General features: G+C 35.2%; 1 protein-coding gene across 19 annotated transcripts in view; it reads left to right on the top strand.

Annotated features, from left to right (window-relative positions):
* LOC145307374 (lysophospholipid acyltransferase 5-like) overlaps positions 1 to 22,211 on the top strand; it is a 33,866-nt gene that overhangs the window by 9,219 nt on the left and 2,436 nt on the right. For all 19 annotated transcript variants that reach the window (XM_080149777.1, XM_080149772.1, XM_080149775.1 and 16 more), the window contains 15 exons: positions 1,667 to 1,727; positions 2,685 to 2,757; positions 4,268 to 4,358; positions 5,678 to 5,721; positions 7,134 to 7,220; positions 9,037 to 9,124; positions 10,092 to 10,154; positions 10,577 to 10,616; positions 11,473 to 11,529; positions 12,151 to 12,223; positions 14,377 to 14,459; positions 16,079 to 16,130; positions 17,304 to 17,370; positions 18,220 to 18,321; positions 19,033 to 20,228. In XM_080149777.1, the coding sequence (XP_080005903.1) occupies positions 1,667 to 1,727; positions 2,685 to 2,757; positions 4,268 to 4,358; positions 5,678 to 5,721; positions 7,134 to 7,220; positions 9,037 to 9,124; positions 10,092 to 10,154; positions 10,577 to 10,616; positions 11,473 to 11,529; positions 12,151 to 12,223; positions 14,377 to 14,459; positions 16,079 to 16,130; positions 17,304 to 17,370; positions 18,220 to 18,321; positions 19,033 to 19,153 (1,102 nt within the window). In that variant the 3' untranslated portion in view covers positions 19,154 to 20,228. The remainder of the gene's footprint in view (positions 1 to 1,666; positions 1,728 to 2,684; positions 2,758 to 4,267; positions 4,359 to 5,677; positions 5,722 to 7,133; positions 7,221 to 9,036; positions 9,125 to 10,091; positions 10,155 to 10,576; positions 10,617 to 11,472; positions 11,530 to 12,150; positions 12,224 to 14,376; positions 14,460 to 16,078; positions 16,131 to 17,303; positions 17,371 to 18,219; positions 18,322 to 19,032; positions 20,229 to 22,211) is intronic.

The following is a 22,211-nucleotide window of genomic DNA, read 5'->3' as shown; positions in this document are numbered from 1 at the left end:
TTAACCCTTCTGCAGATTATAAATAGTGGTTGAATTGTTTGCTTAATGATCCAACCAATTAAAATTCACTTAATTGCCCAAAGATCTTTAGCCAACGATTAAGAAAACGTTATTATAAAACTTTGGGGACTTGACCCCATCCTCTCTTTGTGATAAAAGTCCTGTATTCTGGAATATAACTGTACGGAGGGAGGGGACATTGAACTGTAAATTACACTGGTACCCAAAGTTTTATAACCATGCTTACTCATTGATATAGGGTAAAGCGGGGCGAACTCGGTGTTTTTTTTCGGTTTTTTGAACCTGCAAATCGTAAAAATTATTTTTTTTAAATGGGACCAAGCCCAGTAGAAAGATCTCGGAAAAGTCGATCAGGTCCTAAAAGGACGTAAACCTAGGACTTTGGGAAGTTTGTCAAAATTGATCTCTAAAACAGCACCGACTTCGCCCCGCCTTGAGGCGAAGTCGGTAGGGCATTTTCAAGCTTCGAAAAATCGATGACGTATTGATTTTATTACAGCATGCCCAAAAGGTAAAAGTTGCTAAATGTAATAAAGAGTATGCACAAAGAATTTTATTAAGATAGGTCAATTTTTTCTACCAAAAAAAATAATTTTTCCGAAGTATGCAAAATTTGACTTTTTTTTTCGAAATTTTTTTTGATAAAAAACATAAAAATACTACTAGAAAAAATAACTTTTTATGACTTTAAAGGCCTGATCCTTAAAATTCAGGCAATTTTGAATAGATTTGGCCAAAAAAAAATTTGTTCTATTAGCAAAATTTCCTAAAAAAATCAAGTTGAAAAAAAGAGAAAAGTTTGGCAAAATCTGTGGTCGATTTTTCAGCTTCAAAAAACCTATGACATATTGATTTAATTACAGCATGCCCTAAAGGTTAAAGTTGCTAAATGTAATAAAGAGCATTCACAAAAAAAATTATGAAGATCGGACAATTTTTTCTACAAAAAAAAATAAATTTTTTCTAAGTACGAGAAATTAGACTTTTTTTCTCGAAAATTTCACTTTTTTATATAAAATTGAAAAAGTTAGTATAAAAAGTGAAAAAACCGAATTCGCCCCGCTTCACTTTTAGTCGATTTAAGAAAAAACTATACAAGCTTTTTAAAAGTTTTAAACGGAAATGAATAGCCTATTAGATTCTTAATAAGTCCCCTGAAGACGTCTAAGCTCTAGCTCTTACCAGTTTTTGTCCAACTTACCGTTTTTCCGACCGAAGCAAAAAAATCGAGAAAAAAAATTTTTTTGTCGTCCGACTTTAAGACCCAATAAGTACCCTAAAAATTCATCTCACAAAAATTTCATTTTATACTTTTTTGTAGGCAATTTAATAAGGAACAAATTTGATTTTATGTTTTTTTCTGTCAGTCGATTAGAACATGGAGAAAAATGTCATTTAATGAAGGTGGTCAAAAAAATACCGACTTCACCTCAAAACCGAGATCGCCCCGCTTTACCCTAAAAATAATAAGATTTGATAATGGACATGCCTAACAGAAAATGTGTATGGAATGTTTTCTCACAGTTTCAAATATTTTCTCACGCATTAAAATATTTTCCCAGGCTTTCAAATATTTTCCCACAATTTCAAATACTTTCCCAGGCTTTTAAGGATTTTCAATTGACAAGATAAGCTGGTGTACAGGCCTAACTGTGGACGTTTATGATGGTTTCCAACAGAAACTCAACAAGAAAAGCTTAACACCGGTAGGATTGGAACTAAATTTTCTCCCACGGATTAAAATTTTCTCTCACGGATTCAAATTTTCAACCACGTATTCAAAAATTTTCCCATGATTTTAAATATTTTTTGTACCTATTCATTTGAAACTGATTAATTTCCTGTGGATTTGAACGGATTCTCAACCTTACTGAAAAATTATGTCTAGCATCACATTATATCCAATTAATCCTTATAATAAAGTAACAGGATGTTTGTCGGTACCATAGGATCTCGCTAAAAACTGAATCTGTATGTTTCCCCTTTACAGGGTAGCTTTTCATAGGTCCAGGGAAGGTTTATAACTATTTTGGTGGAGGGTACCACCTCCCAAAAGAAATCTCCCTAAGAAATCCTCTCGCCCCCCTAAAAAAAATTCTTTTCAGTTTTCATATCTTAAAGAGATCATATAGATAGTGGAAATCTGTTTATAATACGATTAAAATGGAAAATAAAAATTTCAATGCTTTCAAATATTTTTAAACTGTATAACACTTCACTGTTATTACTATTGTTAAAAGCGAAGTTTTTCTATAATTAGGGTCGGTCCGTCCGTACGTCCGTCAGTCCGAGACAGATAGCTTTTATTTGTTAATTTAGGCATGTTAGAATTGTCCTATCGATTTCAAACTTTGCATGGTGATTCCTGTAGTAGTTAGGTACGATTTAGAAAGCGTAGCAACTATATAATCTTTACCAGAATGTCCGTACGTCCATTTTAAACATGTTGATTTTTCTACTTTTTTAATCAAGTCCTAAAAATGTAAGTACTAAGTATATCCATAAACATTATCCTGTATCAAGCAGTTTTTTTTTACAAATTTACTTTCAATTTTGCTTCCATTCTTATACTTTTTCTGATTATTCAGCTCTGTGTTAATGTCCGTTTGTCCTACCGTTTCAGTGCTTCGCTTTTATGGATGTTGTCATCCTTGTTTATTTAGGAGCAAGAAAAGAATTGTCTGGTCGAGATTCCATCCATTATTGAAATGCTTTCACATTCTTTCTTCATTGGGGGTAATTTATTTTCATTGGTTGAAAAGTTTAGGGTTGGGCCGGATACTATCATGGCCGGATACCGGATATCCGGCTGATTTTAAATGCGGATATCCGTTTCCGGCCAGATATTTGGCCAACCTACGATATCCGGCAAACTACCGGATATTCGGCAAACTACCGGATAACCGGCAAACTACCGGATATCCGGCATTAAAAATCAGCCGGGTATTCGATATCCGGATAAATTCATTATCCGATATCCGGCCGGATAGTGGAAATTGCCAGATATCCGGCCCACCCTAATTAAATGTGTGTATTAAGGATTTAAAGGGATAAGACAATGGCTGATAAATGATGATACACAAAATTATTCATTCTGTAGATTACAATTAGTGGTTGAAATGTTGGGACACTCAAAAGACAGACCTACCAAACATTGTGAACTTATAGGAGACATAGCCGTCATGTCTCAATGTTTCATGGGTTTATCTTTTTGGGTCATGGAAAGAAAACGAAGTTGCGGGTTTCGTCGCATTTTAACGGTAGCTTTTGAAAAGTTATTTTAGGTTAGGTAAGTGTTGATGATTGCCCCAAAGTGTTCGGAAATAGGCCCCGCAGGGGCTATAGATAGGAGAAAAGTATCTGTGAAAATACGACGAAACCCGAAACTTTGCTTTCTTTCCATGATTTGTCTTTTTTTATGCCAAATTGGCAAGGATTGGATTAAAAACCTGGTAAAGTTGTCTATAGAAAGGTATTTACATGCTCCATCAAAAATCATTAACACTATGTGGTCTATCTCCAAAATTTCAAGTATTTAAGACAGTTTTAATTGTAATTTAACTAGGGTTGGCAATCCGGAATCCGCCCAATTTTAGGCCAATTTTGGAATCTGAATCCGGATCCGGAATCCGTTTTTTAATAGCGGATTCCGGATTCTTATTTGGTAGGCTAAAATTAGCGTCTTGAGTTTTTTCTTTCAACTCCTCCTCTTTGAAGGCAAAGATTTTCATCATTATATATAATATCTTTTAAAATCTGGTTCGATTCTCAGAAGTTAATTATAGAGAACACCAAGAACATTGATTTTTAGGACATGTGAAGCACTTAATTTTAAAAAAATTAAAAAAAATCCTTTTAAAATATTGCTAGAATCCGGAATCCGCCAAAAATAAGAATCCGGAATCCGCACTTTCTTTAAGAATCTGAATCCGGCCCAAAAATTGGACGGATTGCCATCACTAAATTTAACACCCTTTATCTATATGAATGTTTACTAGCAGCTGCACTGCGCCCCTAGCATATAGGATTACTATATTTGAAAGTATATGAAAATACAGAGACGTATTTATATAAATGAAATACCCCTAAAACCATCTCATGACCTATATGAAGCTCCACTGTAAAGGAGAACCATGTCAGTTCAGCGGTTAGCAAGATCCTTTGCTACAGACAAACTTACTACTTTAATAAAAGTACCCAAAGTTCATGATCCAATAAATAAGTTTTATTTTATCCTTCTTTTTAGGTTATTTTGTTGGTCCCCAGTTTTCAATGAAAAAATTCAAAAGTTTTGCCACACCGGATTATCATAGAACTCTGCCATCATCTCCATCCAGGTGAATTTTCCAACGTTTTCAAATATTTTCCCACGCTTTCAATTATTTTCCCACGCTTTTAATTATTTTCCCACACTTTTAAATATTTTCCCATGGTTTAAAAGTTTTGCCACACCGGATTACCATAGACCTCTGTCGTCATCCCCATCCAGGTGAATTTTCCCGCGCTTTCAAATGTAGCGTTAAACTGAATTATTTTTGACAGATTTTGGCTATGAAAATGGTTGTTTTTATTGTAAAAAATTGGTAATCTGTGCAATTTTTGGGGTCAGATTCCGTGGGTTGCGGATTTTCGGGCTGTGGATTGCGGATTTTAGCAATATTTTTAAAGGTCTTTTGTTTTTAACCCTAACCTAACCTAAATAAGCATGAAAAGTTACGGTGAAAATAAAATACAAAAAACTTCGAATGCTACTCATCATTTTACTTGTAGTTAAGAAACCATAAAATATTTTTTTGGTTTTGTCTGTCACATTTTCGGCAACTTGGGGCTAAAAAAACTGGTTTTAATCTTTATAATTGTACATTTTATATCCGCAGAAAGCTGTTTATAATACGATGCGAGAAATAACTATTATAATGAGCACTGGAAAACTTTCAAAAATTTCTTATACCCCTTTTGAAATGCCTTAAACTTTTTTTGCTTTTGAATCTGAAGGCTTCAAATTTTGAGTAATGGTTCATGTGTCAGTTAAAGCGGTGTATTTCTTGTAGTAATCCTTTAATACCGAGGGTTGTAAATATTCCTTTATGCTAAAGGGAACTATCCACGAACAAGAGCAAGTGATTCTAAGCACCTTCCATCATTGATCTATAGTATTTTTTTAGTGAATATACTAGGTTTATGTTTAATATTTGGGTTATCGACTAAAAAGTTAGGTTTCACAATGATTTTATATGAAAAAGAACTTTGAAATGTACAGCATTTTTCCAAGAACAAAGCATCAAATGCTGTAAATTGCAAAAGTACATTAATTAAACTGTTTAAGATAATAGTAGTTACCAACTCTTTTAAACAATTTAATATACTTTTGTGTCAAAGTTTTTAAACAACAGTTTGAACTTATCAAAACATTTGATGATATTGCACTAAAAAAAGCTTAACATTTCAAGGTTTTTTTCATATAAAACTATGGAGAAACCTAACTTTTTAGAATCACTTGCTCTTGTTCGTGGATAGTCCTCTTTTGTCTCTGTAAATAACATTATATCTACTATTTAACATAGTAATTTTTTTTAAATGAAAAAATCTTCCAAATCAAAAAGAAAAAATCTTTCAATTTTATTTCGAAGATTTTTTCAAATGTTTATTTTTTCAGATTTGGATTCAGAAGACTGTTAATAGGAATAGCTTATCTGTTAGGTAGGAATTTTATTATCATTATTGGTTGAAACGTTTGGACACTCAACTTAATAAATCAATAAATCAAAATTCATTACATGTACAGGTCAACGAATTATTTTCTGGAAAAGACAATGGCAGATAAATTGATTTACATCCCCAATGATGATACACAAATTTACCTCTTTCTGTAGATTTCAATTATTGGTTGAAACGTTTGGACACTTAATGAGTCAACCAATCAAAATTCATTATAATTCTGTAAAGCTGTCAGGTCAACGAATTATTTTCTGGATAAGACAATGGCCGATAATTTGATTTACATCCCCAATGATGATACACAAAATTACCCCTTTTCTGTAGATTTCAATTATTGGTTGAAATGTTTGTACACTATACTCAATGAATCAACCAATGAAATTTAAAGTCTCCAAAGTTGTTAAGCCAACGAATAGGAAAACGTTATTAAAAACTTTGGGGACTTAATAAACATCCCGTTGGGGTTTTTACGGGTTGGGTTGGGCTGGGCTTTTTAAAAAAAACCCTGGGTTTTTCCCCACCCTGGGGAGAATGGGGGTAATTTGTCTGTTTATTACACTAGTCCCCAAAAGTTTTAAATAACGTTTTCCTATTCGTTAGCTCAACAAACTTGGAGACTTAATTAAAAATTGGTTCATCGAATTGAGTGTTCTAACGTTTCAACCACTAATTGTAATCAACAGTGGGGGTTACTCTTGTTTTCATGACAACTGGTCATTTGCTTGATTCACTTTGTTCGTTTTTTCGTGTTTCGTTACTTATGGATGTTGTCAGCCTTTTTTTTTCTTTCATAATAGTTATTTATCGCATCGCATTATAGACATCCTTCCGCGGATACTAATATGGAATATTGTAAAATTAAAACAAGTTTTGTCAGCCAAATGCTTGGGATATCAAAACAACTGACATTAATTTCATGATTTTTATTTTATTATTCACGGAAAATTGTCTGTAATGCGATGTTATACATGCATTAATATGGATGACAGAACCGGTTCTAATCCAGCGGATATTAATCGGTTTCGATGCCATACTGGAAAATTTTTACTATTATTCTGTTTCTCATTATTACACTATGAAAGTTTTATAATAATAGAAATTTTCAAGTGAAAAAAATATTTTTAAGAGGATAATACCGATAATCCTTATATTAAAGTAACAGGATGTTTGTCTGTTTGTTTGTCTGTATGTCTGTACCGAAGGATCTCGCTAACCGCTGAACCGATCGGGTTCTCCTTAACAGGGTAGCTTTTCATAGGTCTCGGGAAGGTTTTTAACTATTTTCTTGGGGGGTGGGAGACCCCAACCCAACAAAAAATAAAAATACCCCCCCCCCCATAAAGCCTAGAGGCTAGGGGCGAAGCATTGTTCCTCATTGTTCCTTGTTTGTTTAGGTCATGTGATTGGGTCTCAGTTTTACCCGGAGGATTGGCCGGATCAGCTGGAGTTTGCTGCCACCTCGTATCCGGCTAAATTAATAGGTACCCAAACTTTTTAGTCTCGTGCTTTGGGTACTTTACCCGGAGAACTGGCCGGATCAGCTGGAATTTGCTGCGACCTCGTATCCGGCTAAATTAATAGGTACCCAAACTTTTTACTTCTCGTACTTTGGGTACTTTTACCCGGAGGACCAGCCGGAGTTTGCTGCCACCTCGTATCCGGCTAAATTAATAGGTACCCAAACTTTTTTACTTGGACTGCAGTCTCGTACTTTGGGTACTTTCATTGAATGTTGATTGGATGGTTTGAAGTCCAAGCAATTTTAATCTACAGAAGGGGTAATTTTGTTTATCATTGGTTTATCTTTTCATTTTTAGTAGCGAAGCTACATGCATACTCTATGAGCCGCTTTGTCGGTCTGTACGTCCGTCCGTTATGGTTAGCAATTTTAGTCTATTTGGACATTTTAAAATTGTCCTATGGATTTCAAACTTTGCATGATGATTCCTTTGACAGGTAGGCATGATTTAGAAAGCATAGCAACTCTATAATCTTTACCAGAAAGTCTGTACGTTCATTTTAAACATGCAGATTTTTTTACATTTTTGTATGATTGATTTGATTGTTGAATTACTCGGTTCTTTAAATACAAACTACCACGGATATTAAAATGAAAAGTTACAGGATAGAGGTCTCTAGTAGTAATGCATACATACTTTAAAGTTTAAGTGCCCCTAGATGATTCTAGTAGTAATGTATACATTTAAGTGCCCCTAGAGTCCTCTAGTAGTAATGTATACATTTAAGTGGGCCCCTAGAGGTCTCTAATAGTAATACTATACATACTGTTTTAGGTTTTATGTTCTCAAGTGCCCCTAGAGGCCTCTAGTAGTAATACTATACATTCTGTTTTAGGTGCCCCTAGAGGTCTCTAGTAGTAATATTATATATCCTTTTTTAGGTTTAATGTTCTCAAGTGACCCTAGAGGTCTCTAGTAGTAATATTATACATTCTGTTTTAGGTTTAATGTTCTCCCGTGCCCCTAGAGGCCTCTAGTAGTAATACACATAGTGTTTCAAGTGTCCCTAGAGGTCTCTAGTAGTAGTATTATTCTATTATGTTTTAGGTTTTATGTTCTTAATTGCACCTAGAGGCCTCTAGTAATATATATCTTGTTACCAGTGTCCCTAGAGGTCTCTAGTAGTAGTCTTATTCTATTCTGTTTTAGGTTTAATGTTCTCAAGTGCCCCTAGAGGCCTCTAGTAGTAATGCATACATACTTTAAGTGCCCCTAGAGGTCTCTGGTATTAATACTATACATCCTGTTTTAGGTTTAATGTTCTCAAGTGCCCCTAGAGGCCTCTAGTAGTAATATTATACATCATGTTTTAGGTTTAATGTTCTCAAGTGCCCCTAGAGGCCTCTAGTAGTAATATTATACATCATGTTTTAGGTTTAATGTTCTCAAGTGCCCCTAGAGGCCTCTAGTAGTATTATTCTATTCTGTTTTAGGTTTAATGTTCTCCCGTGCCCCTAGAGGTCTCTAGTATTAATATTATACATCATGTTTTAGGTTTAATGTTCTCAAGTGCCCCTAGAGGCCTCTAGTAGTAATGTATACATTCAAGTGCCCCTAGAGGTCTCTAGTAGTAATATATATCTTGTTACCAGTGCCCCTAGAGGTCTCTAGTAGTAATGCATACATACTTTAAGTGCCCCTAGAGGTCTCTAGTAGTATTATTCTATTCTGTTTAAGGTTAAATCTTCTCAAGTGTCCCTAGAGGCCTCTAGTAGTAATGTATACATTTAAGTGCCCCTAGAGGTCTCTTGTAGTAATAATATACATTATGTTTTAGGTTTAATGTTCTGGGTTAAGATCATCCTGGCCAAATATGTTTCCATCTGGCTCATGGCGGAGGGTGTCTGTGTTGTTTCTGGCCTCAGGTAGACTTGTACCAACCAATAAATTATCTGAAACATGAATTTCTTGGCCCCTATAAAAAGATAGACATCTGAAATTTCTTGACAATATTCCCATCATTATGGAGCATAAATAAGTATAATACATCCATGGTGGTCGGAGTGCGTTTAGGCAGGTTTTTGGCTATTTTTGTATTTTTTCATCTATTGGGGAAACATGAATTTCTTGGTCCCTATAAAAGATAGACGACTGAAATTTGTTGACAATATTACCATCATTATGGGGCATAAATAAGTAAAAAACATCCATGGCAATAGGGGTCCTTTTAGGCAGGTTTTTAGCTATTTTTATATTTTTCCACGAATTGGAGGGATCGTGATTTTCTCGGCTCCTATATAAGATAGACGACTGAAATTTCTTGACAATATTCCCATCATTATGGAGCATAAATAAGTATAATACATCCATGGTGGTCGGAGTGCTTTTTAGCAGGTTTCTGGCTATTTTTGTATTTTTCCTTCAATCGGGGGAATTGTGATTTCCTTGACCCCTATAAAAGATAGACGACTGGAATTTCTTGACAATATTCCTATCATTATGGAGCATAAATAAGTATAAAACATCCATGGTGGTTGGAGTGCTTTTAGGCAGGTTTTTGGCTATTTTTGTATTTTTTCATCTATTGGGGAAACATGAATTTCTTGGCCCCTATAAAAGATAGACGACTGAAATTTCTTGACAATATTACCATCATTATGGGGCATAAATAAGTATAATACATCCCTGGTGGTCGGACCGCTTTTAGGTAGGTTTTTGGCTATTTTTGTATTTTTCTTCAATTGTGGGAAATGTGAATTTCTTGGCCCCTATAATTGATAGATGTCTGAAATTTCTTGACAATATTCCCATCAATATGAAGCATGAATAATTATAATACATCCATGGCATTAGGAGTGTTTTCAGGCAGGTTTTAAGCTATTTTTATTTTAGTTATGTTGGTAAGGACGAGGCAGGTGTCCCAGATTGGACGGGTTGCAGAAACGTCAAACTGAGGTAATCAGACAGACAGATAGACGGAGAGACAGACAGACAGACAGACAGATGGACGGAGAGACAGACAGACAGACAGATGGACGGATAGACAGTTATTGAAGATAGATATACAGATGGACAGACAGACTATTGGTGGACTTATAGATATATTGAGAGATTGATAGCTAGATAGATAGACAGACAGATAGACAGAAAGACAGATAGACAGATAGACAGATAGACAGATAGACAGATAGACAGATAGACAGATAGACATATAGACAGATAGACAGAAAGACAGATAGACAGAAAAAGTCACAGATAGAAATTAAGACATACAGACAGACAGTAAGACATACATACAGACCTTTAGATCGCTGTCTACAGGCGATTCGTTAAATTGAGTGTCCAAACGTTTCAACCAATAATTATAATAATTTTAGGCGACTCGAGACAGCCAGTCAGTTCGGGCATTACATAGAGGTAAGTTTTAGAAAGGTACCCAAAGTTTAATAAATATTACTTTGGGTACTTTTATTGAATTTTGCCAATTTGTAAGCCTCTTCGTTCATTTATAAGCTTAATAAACACGTTTCTCGTATTCATTCGAATCCGGTGGATAGGAACCGGTTCTCATCCATACGAAAAAACTATGTCTATCATCGTATTATATCCAGCTTTCTACGAATATAGAAATGTACAATCATAAGATAAAAAAACTAGTTTTAATGTCATAATTGTACATTCTATATCCGCGGAAAGCCGTTTATAATACGATGCGAGAAATAACTATTCCAACATTAATTTTAATTTACAGAAACCTACCTAATTTTGTTTATCATCATAGGGAATGTTTTTTTTTTCAATTCCGTAATTTTATTTTTATTGTTAATATTTGTGGAAAATTGTCTGTAAAACTGTAAAATGGCTGTAATGAAAACCAGTTTTAATCCAGCGGATATTAATCCGAGTTAACTGGAAACTTTTTATTTTAACTTACCTTCTAACAGGCTATTATTAACAGAAAAAAAACTTTTTTTCCCAATATGGCTTCAAAACTGTTCTCAGCTATACTAAAAACCTATATTTCAGACAATTTTCCACGATTATTAAAATTAAAATCATTTTATTAATACCAGTTTGTTAGTTTTGGCCTTCGGCCCCTCACGGCTAACAGAACTAGTTTTATTCTTAATATTATTTATTTGAATATCCGCGGCAAGCTGTCTATAATACCATGATCTGAGTATTATCGCGTTATAGACAGCTTTCCGCGGATAGCACAAGTTGAAAACCGGTTCTAAACCAGCGGATATTATTGCGGATTCTAATTTTTTAGGCATTTAACATCAACACCAACGGCTGGGCTGCCTACTATGTCTACAAGAGACTCAAGGCAATCAAATGTTTCTTAATATCTTGGTAACCGCTGGGCTCTACTATAACTGTGGTGGTTTTAAGCTATTTTATTGAGTGATAGGAAGCTGCTAAGGGATCTAAAGAGATAAGACAATAGCTGATAAATTGATGTACATCCCTCAATGATAATACACAAAATTACCTACTTCTGTAGATTAAAATTAGTGGTTGAAACGTGTACACAATTTCTTTCTTTGTTTCTTTCTCTCTCTCTCACTCTCCTCTCTCTCCCTCTCTTTCACTCTTTCTCTCTCTATCTCTCTTTTTACCTACCTTAACTTAACATCACCATAAAACTTTGGGGACTAGTGTAATAAACAGGCCATTGTCCCCTTCCTTCCTTCCTGAGTGTTGTAAATCTCATATAAAAAGAAACATATGATGTTTAAATAGTTTATTAAATAGTTGATTAGCCAGTTGGCCATTGTCTTATCCCATTAGATCCATGAGTTGAAGTTATTTATCACTCCGCAGTATTATAGACAACTTTCCGCGGATATTATGCGGATAGCATGCCTGAGAACCGGTTCTAATCCAGCGGATATTAATCGGTTTACAATCCCTGGTAACAATGAAACATATGATGATGTTTAAATAGTTTCTGAACAACAAGTTGATCAGTCAGGTGGCCACTCTGGTGTTTTTAGCCATCTGGCATGGGTGGTACATAGGTAGGCATCCAGGATTGATAGATAGATAGATAGATGGACAGACAGACAGACAGACAGACAGACAGATGGACGGACGGATGGACGGACAGACAGACAGACAGACACTCTGGTGTTTCTAGCCATCTGGCATGGTTGGTATATAGGTAGGTATCCAGGATAGATAGATAGACAGATAAATAGATAGACAGATAAATAGATAGATAGATAGATAGATATACAGACAGACAGACAGATAGACAGATAGACACTATGGTGTTCCTAGCCATCTGGCATGGTTGGTATATAGGTAGGCATCCAGGATAGACAGATAGATAGATAGATAGACAGACAGACACTCTGGTGTTTCTAGCCATCTGGCATGGGTGGTATATAGGTAGGCATCCAGGATAGACAGATAGATAGATAGATAGACAGACAGACACTCTGGTGTTCCTAGCCATCTGGCATGGGTGGTATATAGGTAGGCATCCAGGATAGACAGATAGATAGATAGATAGACAGACAGACAGACACTCTAGTGTTTCTAGCCATCTGGCATGGGTGGTACATAGGTAGGTATCCAGGATTGATAGATAGATAGATAGATAGATAGATGGACAGACAGACATACAGACAGACAGATGGACGGACGGATGGACGGACAGACTGACAGACAGACACTCTGGTGTTCCTAGCCATCTGGCATGGATGGTATATAGGTAGGCATCCAGGATAGACAGATAGATAGATAGATAGACAGACAGACAGACACTCTAGTGTTTCTAGCCATCTGGCATGGGTGGTACATAGGTAGGCATCCAGGATAGACAGATAGATAGATAGATAGACAGACAGACAGACACTCTAGTGTTTCTAGCCATCTGGCATGGGTGGTACATAGGTAGGCATCCAGGATAGACAGATAGATAGATAGATAGACAGACAGACAGACACTCTGGTGTTCCTAGCCATCTGGCATGGATGGTACATAGGTAGGCATCCAGGATAGACAGATAGATAGATAGATAGACAGACAGACAGACAGACAGACACTCTGGTGTTTCTAGCCATCTGGCATGGATGGTACATAGGTAAGTATCCAGGATTGATAGATAGATAGATAGATAGATAGATAGATAGATAGATAGATATATAGATAGATAGATAGATAGATAGATAGATAGACAGACAGACACACAGACAGACACACAGACAGACACACAGACAGTCAGACAGACAGACAGACAAAAAGACAAAAAGACAAAAAGACAAAAAGACAAAAAGACAGATAGATACTCTGGTGTTCCTAGCCATCTCGCATGGATGTTATATAGGTAAGTATCCAGGATAGATAGATAGATATAGATAGATAGATAGACAGATAGACAGTCAGACAGACTGTTGTTCCTAGCCATCTGGCATGGTTGGTATAAAGGTTGGTATCCAGGATAGATAGATAGACAGATAAATAGATAGACAAACAGACACAGACAGACAGACGGCAGATAGACAGACAGACATCCAAGATAGATAACTTGATAGATAGATAGACAGACAGACAAACACTCTAGTGTTTCTAGCCATCTGGCATGGGTGGTATAGGTAGGTATTCAGGATAGATATATAGATTGATAGACAGACAGACGGACGGACGGACACTCTGGTGTTTCTAGCCATCTGGCATGGGTGGTATATACTTATATAGGTAGGTATCCAGGATAGATAGACATATAGATAGATAGATATATATATATATATATATAGATAGGTATCCACGATAGACAGACAGACAGATATATAGATAGATAAATAGATAGATAGACAGACAGACAGATACTCTGGTGTTTCTAGCCATCTGGCATGGATGGTATATAGGTAGGTGTCCAGGATAGATAGATAGACAGATAGACAGATAGACAGATAGACAGATAGACAGACAGACAGACAGACACTCTGGTGTTCCTAGCCATCTGGCATGGATGGTATATAGGTAGGTGTCCAGGATAGATAGATGGATAGACATCCGGGTACTTTTATATAAGAATATATAGCTACAATCTAATAATTTTAGGTTAGCGAGATCCTTCAGTACAGACAGACTGACAGACACACACAGACAGGTCCCAAACCAGATATCAGTGTCCAAACTTTTCAACCAATAATATTAATTTTAGGTTATTACCTGACTTTTGTGAATGAGTTTATTGTGATGAAGTTTGAGTCAGAATTCTTCAAGATTTGGACTCAAAGCAGCAAGGTAGGTCACTTTTCTTAATCCGCTGGATTAGAACCGGTTCTCAGCCATACTATCCGCATAATATCCGCGGAAAGCTGTCTATAATACGATTACTAACTTAAAGTTTGAGTCAGAATTCTTCAAAATTTGGACACAAAGCAGCAAGGTGGGTTTTAAATTAATAGAACAGGTTAATCACACAGAGTTAGAGATGGGACAATGGTCTGTTTAATACACTAATTCCTAAAGTGTTATAATAACGTTTTCTTATGCGTTGGCTACACAACTTTCAGGACTTTGGTGAATATTTTGATGGGTTGCTTCATTTAGATGAGTGTTCCAACGTTTCATTTTTAATTTTAATCAAAAGAAAGGGTTAATTTTGTGATCAATCGGCCATTGTCTTATCCCTTTAGATCCCTGGGTTAATCTGAGCTGGATCTTTAAATCGTTTTTATAGTGCGCTGAATCGGGGCGATTCAGAGGTGAACCGTAGGTGCGCTGGTGGTTAGCCACAGCGCGCCTATAAAACATGGATTTTTATAAGATTTTCGGCGCGGTGTTGTTAAATCGCCTGCGCACTCACTAAAATATCTATACGTGCCGATACAATTTTTTAACTTAAACTGGGTCAGTACGGTGTTTTATATAAAAAAAATATAAAATTTATTTTAAAAATAACTATAAAATGTTTTCACGATAGTTTTGCAATAAAATATTAAAATAATTTTTAAAAAATATTTATTAATTAAATATGAATCACCCCGATTTAGCGCGGCAATGCCACTAGTTGAGTACCATTGCCGCGCCGGTTCGGCGCAACTGACCGCGCTGAATCGCCCATGCCATTTCAATTTAAAGATTGGTATTTAATAATTTGATGGCGCGCTGAATGAATCGCCCCGGTTTAAATCACCTATAAACGATTTAAAGATCCAGCTCTGGTATATTTAATAGGTAGGTTTCAAATTAATAGGACAGGTTAATCTGGGATGATTAAGTTCGAAGGTTGCTAAGAGGAGCTCATAACTTTGAGAACTTTGTATTTAAATTGCTAACAGTGTCCAAAGTTTTCAACCAATAATTCTATTCATTTCGATGGTTGCGGAGATTAAGAATAAACTTTTATTTAATTTTTCAATTAGAATTATAAAAATGTTCGAAAAACAATTTTGAAAATCGTATGGCTTCGTAACCGATTAATATCCGCTGGTTCTAAGCCATACTGATAAAACATGTATTGTATCGTATCGTATCCCAGTGGTGGATTCTTCAAAAAAAAATTTGCCCCACTAATCGCTTAGTGGGGCAAAATTGTTCTCGTGAAAAATCCACCAAAATCGCATTAAAAATCTACAAAAATTAAACAAAATCATGTGATTTTCGTGGATTTTTCACGAAAACAATTTTGCCTCACCAAGCGATTTTTTTAAGAATCCACCTCAGTTTTCTACGGATATAAAAATATACAATTAAAATATTAAAGCCAGTTATGTTAGACCGTGCCTTCTGCATCTCGTGACTAACAAAACTGGTTTAAATCTTATAATTGTATATTTTTATACCAGCGGAAAGCTGTTTATAATACGATGCTATTGTAGGTTACAAATTTTTCAACCAATGATTTAATCATTTTTTAGGTAACGAAATGGCGTCATCATCCATCCTTTCAAACTTTAACTTCAATTTTTGGTAAGTTTGTCCTTGAAAATTACTTAAACTAAACTTATAACAAGGATTACAACATCCATAAAAGCGACAGAACTATGATTATGGCAGTGAACAACTTTTTTAGTTTAGGGTGCCGAGCGTCGCGGCCAGAGTTCATAGTTCTGTTGGGGGAGGGGTACAAAAATTAAAAAAAATATGTCTAAAAGGATAGCCCTAATTGTTAATTTTTGCATGTTAGAATTGTCGAATGAATTTTAAACTTTGCATGATGATTCCTGTAACATTTTGTTAAAATTTTAATGACTTAGAAACCTTGCTATAAACAAAATAGGAATTTTATAACTTTTTTTGTTTTGACATCTACAGAAACGATGCGATATATAACTATTCCAGTATGGCTTCGAAACCGATTAATATCCGTTGGATTAGAACTGGTTTTCAGCATACTAAAAATCATGTATAGCAGACAATTTTCCAAGAACATTATAATACAACTTTAAAGATTAATAGGTACCATTTTTTGCCCAATCCTACGGCTTTCGCCCCTCAGGGCTAAAAAAAACTGTTATAATCTTTTAATTTTTTATTTTAATATCCGCGGCAAGCTGTCTATAATACGATGCGATATATAACTATTCCAGTTTGGCTTCCAAACTGATTAATATCCGCTGTATTAGAACCGGGTCGCGGAGCCTTACTGAAAAATCATATTACAGACAATTTAACATGTATATAATAAAAGAATTATACTAGTCTTTTAGCCCAGGCCTTCGGCCCCTCGGATCTAACAAAACTGGTTACAATCTTAAAATGTTTTATTTAAATAACCGCGGAAAACTGTTAAAAATACGATAAGATAATAGTTATTTATCGTATTAGTAACAGCATTACGAGGATATAAATATGTACAATTATCTCGGCAATAACTTATGATTGATCATTTTTATATTCGCAGAAAACTGGATCTAATACGATGCTATACATAATTTTTCAGTATGGCCGAGAACCGGTTCTAATCCACCGGATATTGATCGGTTTTGAAGCCATACTGGAATACCAACCTATTAATATTATAGTATTAGTATTATAGACAGCTTTCCACCGGTTAATATGCGGATAGCCTGCTTAGAACCGGTTCTTATCCACCGAATATTGATCGGTTTCGAAGCCATAGTATAGTATTCTAAATTTCAGGATGGTTGTATGTCCATTTTTTCCTGGCCCATTGTTTCCTCCCTTTTCCATTGAAAACTGCTCACAGGAAACCAAACATAATATTAGAATGTCTGTCTGTCTGTCTGTCTGTCTGTCTGTCTGTCTGTCTGTCTGTCTGTCTGTCTGTCTGTCTGTATGTATGTATGTATGTATGTATGTATGTATGTATGTATGTATGTATGTATGTCTGTCTGTCTGTCTGTCTGTCTGTCTGTCTGTCTGTCTGTCTGTCTGTATGACTGTCAGTGTCTGTCTGTTTATCTATCTATAATATTGAAGACTGTTCATAGAACCAAACATAATATTCATGTCTATCTGTTTGTCTGTCAGTCTGTATGTATGTAAGTCTGTCTGTCTATCTGTCCTACCATTTCCATTGAAAACTGCTCACAGGAAACCAAACATAATATTTGAATTTCTTTCTGTATGTCTGTATGTCTGTCCATCTGACTATCCCTTTTCCATTGAAAACTGCTCATAGGAAAACAAACATAATATTAGAATGTCTGTCTGATTGCCTGTCTTTCTATCTATCTGTCTTTGACAAAGTACCCAAAATTTTATGTTTGTGGTTACCAGAATTTTGAAAGCATATGGAAGCCTTTACTTTGTTCATCTTATCTTATCATCTGTCAGTCTGTCTGTTTTTGTCTGTCTTTTTGTCTGTCTGTCTATCTGTCTGTTTGTCTTTCTATCTGTCTGTCTGACTGTCTGTCTATATGTCTGTATGTCTGTTTGTGTCTGTCTTTTTGTCTATCTGTCTGTCTGACTGTCTATCTGTCTGTCTGACTGTCTATCTGTCTGTCTGTCTATCTATCTATTTTTTTCTGACGGTCTATCCATCTATCTATCTTTCAATTTATCACAGTTGATATTTTATGTTTGTTGTTACCAGAATTTTGAAAGCATATGGAAGCCTTTACTTTGTCCATCTCATCTTCTACCTGGGTTGGCCTGTCTGGGCTGTGCCACTGAAACAATACCTCCACTATTCCAGGTAGTTATTATATCCATAATTACAGAAGTACCCAAAGTTTTTATCTTCTACCTGGGTTGGCCTGTTTGGGCTGTTCCACTGAAACAATACCTCCATTATTCCAAGTTGTTATACCTCCAATTTGTTTGGTTGGTTCATTAAGTTGAGTGTCCAAACGGTTCAACCACTATTAAAATCAATATAAGGGGTTATTTTGTGTATCATCATTTGGAATGTACATCAATTTATTGGCCATTGTCGTATCCCTTTAGATCCCTGACTCTCTGTCCTGTTTTATAGGCCCCAGATTACTCTCTGTCAGGGAGGGAGGGGACATTGGGCTGTTTTTTACACTAGTCCCAAAAGTTTTATAATAACGTTTTCTTATTCGTTGGCTTAACAATTTTGGGGACTTTAATTGACTTTGATTGGTTGGTTCATTAAATTGAGTGTCCAAACGTTTCAAACCACTTTTAAAATCTACAGAAGGGATAATCTTGTGTATCACCATTAGGGATGTACATCAAGTTATTGGCCATTGTCTTATTCCTTTAGATCCCTGATTTTATACCAGGGATAAGACAGTGCACAATATATCTAAATACATTCCCAATGATTATAAACAAAATTTCTCCTTAAAATTGTTGGTTTAAGTGTTTACATACTTCTAGTTTTCTAAGAATGAAAATTTATGTCAGTACCCAAAGTTTTTGACTCTCTGTCCTATTTTAGAGGTCCCAAGGCGCAGGGCGGAGGGGGAGATGAGAAGGCCAAGAGAAGAACTAGCAGCAAAGACGACAATCAGAATCAGAAAAACGACATTGCTGCTCCTGCTCCAACTAAACAAGAATAAAGACGACTTTTTAAAAAAAAATAGGACCTACCAACTTTTGAAAAACAGTTTTTTAACGATGTTCTAAACGTTAACGAAACAAGTCAAGAAAAGCAAAGTTTTAGCCAATTGCCTAAAGTTTCAATTCAGTAAAATTTTGTCAGATCCTCCCTTCCATTATTTTTTTGGTATCAAAGTCGGACCATGAAGAAAAAATAGGACCTAATATGCAACCTTGAGGCACTCCAAATGTTTGATTATTTTAATTGGAGGATTTTTTTTTAAATTTAGGAGATTTTTCAATGTATTTAATTTTTTTAATTTAAAAGGCTACAAATATATGAATTTAAATGTTTTTTTCAATGTTCAATTGAATTGATGAGCTTGGATGAGCTAAGAAAACAAAGTAGCGGGTTTCGTCGTATTTTCACAGTAGCTTTTCTTCTATTTCTAGCCCCTGCGGGGCTAATTTCCTAAGCCTGCGAGGCAATCATAAACATTTACCTAACATAAAATAACTTAAAGCTACTGTGAAAATACTACGAAACCCGCTACTTCGTTTTCTTTTCCATGCTCCAAAATAGAACTCCATATGTAAGAGGACTTTTCAAAAATTAGATTTTTGACCAACCACGTAAAAGTGTCTATTTTTTTATGCACTAGACTTAATAGTTATTTATTGCATCGTATTATAGACAGCTTTCCGCGGATATTAAAATTAAAAATGAGAAGATTAAAACAGTTTTGTTAGCTCCGAGAGGCCGGGCGGGCGTAGCAAAATTGGTTGTTGTTTTTATGATTTTTTATTTTGATATTCGTGGAAAATTGTCTGTAACACGATGCATATCTATGATTCTTCAGTATGGCTGAGAACTGGTTCTAATCCAGCGGATATTAGTCGGTTTCGAGGCCAAACTGGAAAAATCGTCTAATTTTACTTAACTTACCTACATTTTATGAACATATTTATATTTTAAAATTTTATTTTATTTTAACTTATTATATTATCTTGCCATTTAAGAAATATTTAAATAAAAACATGTATAGGTACCTATGTAAAAAGACAGTAAAAAATATTAATTGATTACCTACCTAGGTATTGTATATTTAGAAAAATTTTGGGGGAATTTTGTTGGGTTTCAATCAAATGTATGAAAAGATATAGAATAAGTGGATATTAAACAGACGAAATGTTTTCGTTAATATTAATTTAATTAACTAGGTACCTACCTACATAACCTAGTTCTAGAAAAATTTTGGGGGAATTTTGTTGTGTTTTAATCAACTATCTACATGGATATAGAATAAGTGAATATTAAACTGACGAAATGTTGTCGTTAAATTAGGTTGCTAATAAAGTCCCCATTTATTGGTCTGTACGTTTCTCCAGTGGAGGGGTAGGAAATGGTAATTATCTTAGCCAGCTGGAGGAAACATTTTATCAGGGTAGCAGAGTTTCGGATCCGCATTGATTGTATGCGGATCCGGATCCGGATCCTTGACAATAAAAATAAAATCACCAAATTTTTCAAAAAAAAATTATTCTTTAATTCGAAGTCAAAAATACTTTTAATTTTCAAGTCTGAGCCTAAACCTTAAAGATTGGCTCTCATCAAGAGAATGTCTGAGATTTTATATAAATTTAGGTAGATTTTTCCATTTTTCCCGCATTTTTTTGTGTTCAAGGATCCTTGGACTCAAAAATATGCGGATCCGGATCCGAAACTCTGCAGGGTAGGCAAGAATTTGTCATAATATCCACGCATTCTATATCTATTATTGAATAGAATTATTTTTGTAATATTTTATAGGGTTGGGTCGGATACTTTTTTTGGCCGGATACCGGATATCCATCTGATTTAAAACGTTCGAGATCCGGCAAATTACCGGATATCCGGCTGATTTATGACGTTTGATATCCGGCAAATTATCGGATATCCGGCATTAAAAATCAGCCGGATATCCGGATAGTTTCAATATCCGGTATCCTACCGGAAATTGAAAATTGCCGGATATCCGGCCCTACCCTAATATTTACCTACCTAATTGTAGTTTTAGAAAAAATTGGGGGAGGGGGGGTGGGGGGGGGGTTAATGAGTTGTGTTTTATTTAAATTTAATTTTATAGAAAGTCTTAGTTTTTTTAAATAATGGATATTTAATTACTTGGATGTTGCACCAGATTTTCATATACTCTAATAAAGTGATTATTCTAGCTGGCTTTGCCCCACCCCCAACCCTATTTAAGGATTAACGAACTCACCAAAAAATATGGTCCAAATTAGCAACCTAAATGGTCGACAAATCATCCAATACATCCAAGTAATTATACATCCATTTTTGTGATATTTTATTTTATCCTTATTTTTTATAGTTAGTTGGGAGGGGGGGGGGTTGGAGAGGGTAAACGGCGTTATTTTTTCGCTAAAGGGATGGTTCCACAAATTAACAGAACTGTTTCTAATCCAGCGGATATTAATCGGTTTTTTATCGCTTATCGTATCATAGACAGCTTTCCGCGGATATTAGAATGTAAAAAAAGTCCCAGTTTTGTTAACTCCCCAGGGGCCAAAGGTTTGTGCCAGGAAAAAAAGTTGGTATTATTATTATGATTTTAAGTATTCGTAGAAAACTGACTATCATACAATGCTATACATTATTTTTTAGTATGGCTCAGAATGGGTTTAAACCCATATTAAGATCACTATTTTAAGTTCAAAGTGACGCATTTGTCCCCATTATGGGAAACAAAAATACCCTACCCCCCTCCTCAACTAAAAGTTTATTTATACCCCTGGTAATTTAATTCTAGTCTTGTCATTTAAGCTTATAAAAACCGATTAATATCCGCTGGATTAGAACCGGTTTTCACTTTCATAATATCCGCGGAAAGCTGTCTATAATACTATAATAATTTATTTCTAGTCTTGTCCTTTGAGCTTATTATTATGACAATGTTATTCAAATCAAAATATATTTAGTAGGGTTGTGCCGGATATCCGGCCATTTCAATATCCGGCCGGATACCGGGTATTGAAACTATCCGGATATCCGGCTGATTTATAATTCCGGATATTTGG

Source organism: Acartia tonsa, chromosome 15 (genome assembly GCF_053477335.1).
Source record: "Acartia tonsa isolate MP-2025a chromosome 15, ASM5347733v1, whole genome shotgun sequence".
NCBI lineage: Eukaryota > Metazoa > Arthropoda > Copepoda > Calanoida > Acartiidae > Acartia > Acartia tonsa.
Note: the sequence above shows the minus strand (reverse complement) of the source record. Positions and strands in the feature narration are given on the sequence as shown.